The sequence below is a fragment of the Paracoccidioides lutzii genome, assembly GCF_000150705.2.
Source record: "Paracoccidioides lutzii Pb01 unplaced genomic scaffold supercont2.8, whole genome shotgun sequence".
NCBI lineage: Eukaryota > Fungi > Ascomycota > Eurotiomycetes > Onygenales > Ajellomycetaceae > Paracoccidioides > Paracoccidioides lutzii.
This window is the reverse complement of record NW_015440954.1, coordinates 1,152,826-1,159,261: the sequence shown is the minus strand read 5'-3', so window position 1 is coordinate 1,159,261 and position 6,436 is coordinate 1,152,826. Positions and strand designations below refer to the sequence as shown.

The 6,436-nt window shown below is 27.8% G+C and overlaps 1 protein-coding gene across 1 annotated transcript; it reads right to left on the bottom strand.

Annotated features, from left to right (window-relative positions):
* Window positions 1–4,603: 4,603 nt before the first annotated feature.
* On the bottom strand, window positions 4,604–6,024 carry PAAG_03299 (hypothetical protein; the record flags this gene model as incomplete). Its single annotated transcript, XM_002794708.2, has 3 exons — window positions 4,604–4,719; window positions 4,796–5,666; window positions 5,746–6,024. The coding sequence occupies 3 exons, from the start codon at window positions 6,022–6,024 to the stop codon at window positions 4,604–4,606; spliced, it is 1,266 nt and encodes a 421-aa protein (XP_002794754.2).
* Window positions 6,025–6,436: the final 412 nt, after the last annotated feature.

Below are 6,436 nucleotides of genomic sequence, written 5' to 3'. Positions count from 1 at the left end.
GAGCTTGCATGCGCGGTTGGCCTCGACGCTGTTTGTATTATCGTGACTTTTTACCCCAATATCGCTCTTTTATAATGTTCTAATAAAAAATAGATAGATAAAATCCCTTAAATTATGATATAATTTTGTACAATAGAGAGAATAGCTTTGAGAACTGATGAATGAACTTTTGTACTTTGAAAAATCCTCCCTTTTTACACAATTGAGAAAAATTCTACTCTTTAGATATATTTTTTAAAGGAGATTTCTGAGCAATCATTAATAATATATTCTATTAAAAAAAGCTATACTTATTAATAAAGATAAAATATTATTAAAGTGACTGAATTAAGAATATTAATTAATATATGAACAATTACTTAATATACTGATGATAAAAAATCTTTCATAATAAGATTTCAGAGCTACTGAAGCTGCTATTAATTTCTAGCAAAATCTGATAGTATATCTCAATAAACTTCATAAATAACTTTATAATAAAAAAAGATTATAATATGATATTGATGATTATCTATTAACTGAATAATAAGCTTATATCTATTCTTATCATAAAAATAACTAATATCAAAAAGCTGATAAAATTATTTTTAAAGCACTATTATAAATATTATAAGATATCAGATTCAATTGTATCAAATTATGAATCATAATTCATCTTAAACTTCTAAAATAAGTTTATTAGATAATTAAAAGTTAAATTGAAGCTTTTATTAATTTATCACATATAAACAAATGATTAGACTAAGATTATCAATTAATATCTAATAATCAAATTTTATCTGCATATGAACTACTATCAAAACAACTGAAATAAATAATTATTAATGATAAATTATATATTTAAAGTTTTAATAAATGAATTAACTAAAATAATATTCTTTTTAACTGTTTATAAATATAAATTTTAAATATTCTTTGATTGAAAATTACTACTGAGAATGCTATCTAGAAAAAAAAAAACTTTAAACAAGAAAATATCAAACAATATATCATTCAAATGAAGAAAATCTAAAAGCTGACAGATAGCAATGTAAAAGTAATATAAGAAATTATAAAATTACAAGTCAACAAGTACTGTCATAAGTCAAACTTTAAAATAGAAGATAAGATCTTTCTATTACTCAAAAACTATAAAATTTAACATCTCAGTAAAATGCTCACAAAGTAGAATAAAGATCTCTTTAAAATTATTATGAAAGTTAACAACAGCTACAGACTAAGACTATTGAATAATATAAAGATTTACTCAATATTCTTCTTAAAGAAAGAAGTAATATAATGATATATAATAGACTTCATTTAGACTTTTTAATAATATAAAATTATTAAGCTGAAAAGAGTAATTATAACTATCTAGTAATAATATAGCAATCAACCTCACAATTACTTTATAAACAATTACTCTATAAATATAAAAACTGCTTAGTAATTACACTAAAACAAAGAGACAATTATACTAAGTAAAGAGATAACTGCACTAAGAAAAGAAATATATAAATAGAGCTTTTCTTAAACTCATTTTTTAGAAATTATTTTAGTATTTCATTAAGATAGTTTATTTAATTAGCAATTGAACATCTATTTTATCTGCACTTAGATCAAAGCTGTGATACTTCTAATCAAAGATTGAAAGAAAATCTGCAATAAAAATACTATATTGATACATATTTTAAAGTCAGCTAAGAGCTTTCATAGTAAAAACAAAGTTAGAGAAAAGAACATTTAACTGAGTAAATATAGTTTCTAAATTAAAAGTAGTAATCTTCTTATATTTATTCATCAATAAAACTTAATTACTGTAATTTTATAAAGATAGTCAATCATATATCATATTTGATTAATAATAAAGTTAATAACTTTATTATATATATAAAGTTTAACTATAATATTAAATTATCAAATGAAATATTAAATCAAATTAATTCTATTAAAAATTTTTTTTTAAAATAATAAGCTTCTTCTTTCAGTATTTCTGCTTGAAACAAAAGATACTCTCTATAACATATATACTGAAAAAAGCAGTCAACTGAGCTATTAAATCTTAAAGTTCAATTTAAAAGACTTTATTATATGAAGTCTATTGCTGAAGAAGTTCTTGAAATTATATAGATATATTTGCTGAGATATCTTTATATTTTAGATTAAAGTTTATAATTATATTATAGAATTTTTCATCATTAATAAAAATATCAGAAGTAAATTATATAAATTAATAAAATTATCAAAGTTTTCAGATCTTTCACTAACTTAATATCTTTAATAACTTGTTTATGAAGATAAGTTAAATCTCTTTATCTATATGTAGAATTTCAGTAAAATTAACTCTTTAAGTTTTGAATTATTATTATTGTTTTTCTTTTATAAAAAAAATAAATTAAAATAATCTTTAATATGATAAACTAGCTACTGAGAATAACTAATAATTAATATATATAAAAATAAAAAGAAATTATTAAAAAAAAAGAATAAATCATATAGAAAATTGAACTTTATTTATAGAAAACAGATATTCAATATAATAATAACTAAACTAGTATCTTTTGTAATAGAGATTATATAGATAGAGACTATACAAATAGAAGTAGAGATGTTATCTCAATAGTGCTAACTTGATAATATCATTTTAATAATATTTTTATAACATAAAGGCATAATCTGAGTATCGTAAAGATTAAAATATAGTTTTTTATAATAATACTATTATATTAGTAAAAAAAAAAATAGAGCTAATAGCTAACAACATTAGATAAAAGTGAAAAGAAAGAATATATTGTTATATAACTAAGAAAGAAATTTTAACAACTTAATATATATTAGATAGAACTGCTAGACTTTATATATTTAATCAATATATAAAAATAGAAATTAAAAATTTAAATTTAAAGACTAAAAAATAAAGACTTTTAACTCGCAATAAATATAATATGTTTAAATATAATATTAAATAGTGTCAATAGATTTAAGTATTTTTTTTTTATAATTTCTATATATAATTTCTTTATCATATTAAAACTTTTTATACTAGATTCTTATTCTTATACTGCTTACTAAAGTACTTCAAAATCAGCATCTTCTAGAAAATTCAGCATCATCTCAAGATTCAACATTTCAAAATCAGTGCTTTCTGAAAAATAAAATCAGTACTTCATGAAAAATCAAATTACTATATCATTAATTTCTCATTTCATAAAAGATTAAAGATAAAATTTATTAATACTCATTTATATATATAAATACTTTGAATTCTCAAGTTTTTTCAAGAAATTCAGTGATTAGCTACTATTTAATTTCATATATATGTTTCTTTTATTACTATTCTTTTTTCTTCATAGCACTTGTAGCACTTATACTTCTATTCTATTATGATACTAGTTATAGTACTTCTCACACTTTTTTTGACACTTAGTTCATTCATATCAAGTGTTTTCACATTCTGACAGTTATTATCTAGCTTAAAATTTTGTTAAATAAAATGATGAGAGTAATTCATTAAATAATATAATTTGATAAATGATTGATTATATTATAAGTTTAAATTTTTATATAAAAGTTTATTAATAATTATATTTATATGAGAACTTTAACTTTAATATTTTATTATAGTTGATAAAGTTTTATACTTAATTCTAATCAAATGTAAATAAAGAGTTAAATTCTCAATTGATAAAAAAATTAATTATTTCTTATATAATTTTAATTTAAAGTAACTACTTTCAATTATTTTAAATTGAAATTCATATAATAAAAAAACTCTTTCTCAATTATACTAAGTTTTTAATTTTGTGAAAATATATTAATGTATACTTTATAACTCTATATATAATATCATCCAACTTTACAGTTATTTATATTGTAGAAATTTGATCTCTATTAAGCATTTAAAGAGTTAAAAAAAAGTCTTTTTGATTAAAAGCTTGATAATTTTATATGATTGATATTTTAATTATTAAATACTAATTTTGATTTAAGTGAAAAGAAATAATCTGTTTGCTTGTGTGTTTCACTCACTTGTGAATTACATTAATTAACATAATTTCTTAATTAAATGAGCATCTTTTTTACCTTCTCTAGTTTCAACTTAAGAAATAGCACTTCAAACTTTGTACATTCTAATGTAGTTGTGTAAATAATTTTGAATCTTAAATATCAATTTCCAAACTGTTCTGACAAATGCAGCTGCTCATGAGCAACATAGCATGATGGAAAAGCTAAAAACTTAAGAGATAAGCACTATATGTTGCATTGATTAAGACTACAAAGTACTGCTGATTTGTTTGAAAACACCAGTCCACCAGCATGTTTGCATATGTTGTCACGAGCTTACTAGCTTGTTTTGTTCTCAGGTTGTTAAAGGAGATTGTAGTTAATTTTACCAAGTTCCCATATGCCCAGTTTCATTTGCTGTGGAATATCACAAACCTCGAATGAACCAAACATTGGTCGTTTGAACAAACTTTAGAGCTCCGAGATCAAATTATCAAGTAAACCACGGCCATCAAATTTCGGATTCTTGACAGTTCCCCGGCAGACACTAACGTCCATGTTCCGAAATATTTGTTTCCTAATCCCGCGATGCGAAACTCGTTGCTGCCAAACCTAGGATTTACACCTTCCATGATATATCCAAAATACCTTTGGCATACAGTCCGGAAACCAGTAAATGCCCTCGTTTAGAGTCTAGGGCGCCCGTAGTGCTGGACATATATTGCTCTCCATTACCTGTTAGGATCGAGAGAATATTAGTGTTGCAAGAAGGAGAAAAAAGCTGTTAGCCAAGTAATTGAGAGAAACTTACTTTGATACAAAGTGCGAGAATACAACTCTCCCTGCCGGGGACCGGCCGGGCACGGCGCTGGATCTACCCCCGTGCCCCGACGTATCTCAGCCACCCAAGACGGCGCATTGGCACTTCCAGGGTTGCGGGACATTTTAAATATTTTAATCAAGGATGGATGGCCAGCAACGACTAGTCCCCGAAGAAATCTCCCTTCCGCGTCAAATACAGTTGGGTCAGAGATATCGAGAGAGTCATCAAAGTTGATATTATCGGGATGGAAATTCACCGGGACTCTTTCCCAATCTTTAGATAGCAGGTTGGTCTTGGTGTCTCGTTTATAAATGTAGAGGGCATCCGAGGAAGAAGAGGCGACAACAACTTCTTTGCCAGTTGGGGTTACTAGAATTCCGTTCGAGAAGGCAATGTTGTCGGCGACAATTGTATATTTGAATTCATCAGGTAAAGAAAAGTCCACAAAGGTCACCCAAGTCCACGGTCTTGAGAAGAATGTTTCTATTTTGCTTAGAATTGGACTCGTCCTCGCGATATAGCGATGATCGTTCGTGACATAGAACTGGGTGTAAGAAACTGGGGCAATGGAGTTGGGAGAGACGATAGTTTTATCGTTATCAGATATTGTTCGAATATACTTTGCCTGGTGTAAGTCATAGTTGACGTCGAATACCTCGACAGTACTCCCGGTCCGCCGATGGTTGATAACAAAAAGCCGCGTTGAAGCATCTGGGGAGCTGCGGAAAATGTTCACTCCCAAAGGGTGAAAGTCAGCTTCTTCAGGAAAGTCGATCAGTTCGAGTTCTTTTGCTTTTCCTGTTGAGGCATAATCAAAGATCACCAGGCTTCCCTTTGGATCCGGATTCTTGAAGATTCCCTACGGAAATATTTATTTATACATTAAATTTTGAATAGACGGCGGTTAGAAATCTTTTACTTTAAAGGGAATTATTTACCATGACAGTATTCCATTCTGTTCTTCCCGGGTCAAAGCTGATTATGGCGATGGCGCGATCATGGTCAATGAGGATATCTTCCGTATTTTCGATAGTATCAGTGAAGCGGATGTTAACGGAGCCGCCTTCAAACGGGTGCCATGCTGGCGGCAGAGTGTAGAGCGTATCTAATTTGGACACGAGAGGTTTGTAGAATAACCCTGAAAGCGTTACTCCAACTAACGCTAAAACAGTTGTTGTCTGATAATAAAAATTGTTAGAGAAAGGATGGAGGTTCATGGTTGCCAGTGAGGGGTTCGGACAACTGAAAGCGAACCTTGCCAATGCCAGAGAGAACCATGATATATTATGGGCGAATTGAAGGGTTTCAACCAGCCTTCCAAGTCTCGACAGTTTCAAAATGATAGAATTGGTCAACTGCAATGTTGAGAGTGGTTCTGATCCTAACATTCCCATATGAAAAGTAGGGTAGTGAAAGTGACTCGGGCTAAACTCGCTCGGACCGATTTTGTTTCCATGGGTGTAACATATAGTTAAAGATTAACACCTGATCTTTTGGTGGCCACTCGTGTAAACTCTTGACCCTACCAACTCAATGCGAATTCTTCACCACCTTTTCAAAATGAACTCTCCAATCTGAAATATGTCAGGCCTATCCGCCTTCTTATATAATCCGCACTGTATATAACTT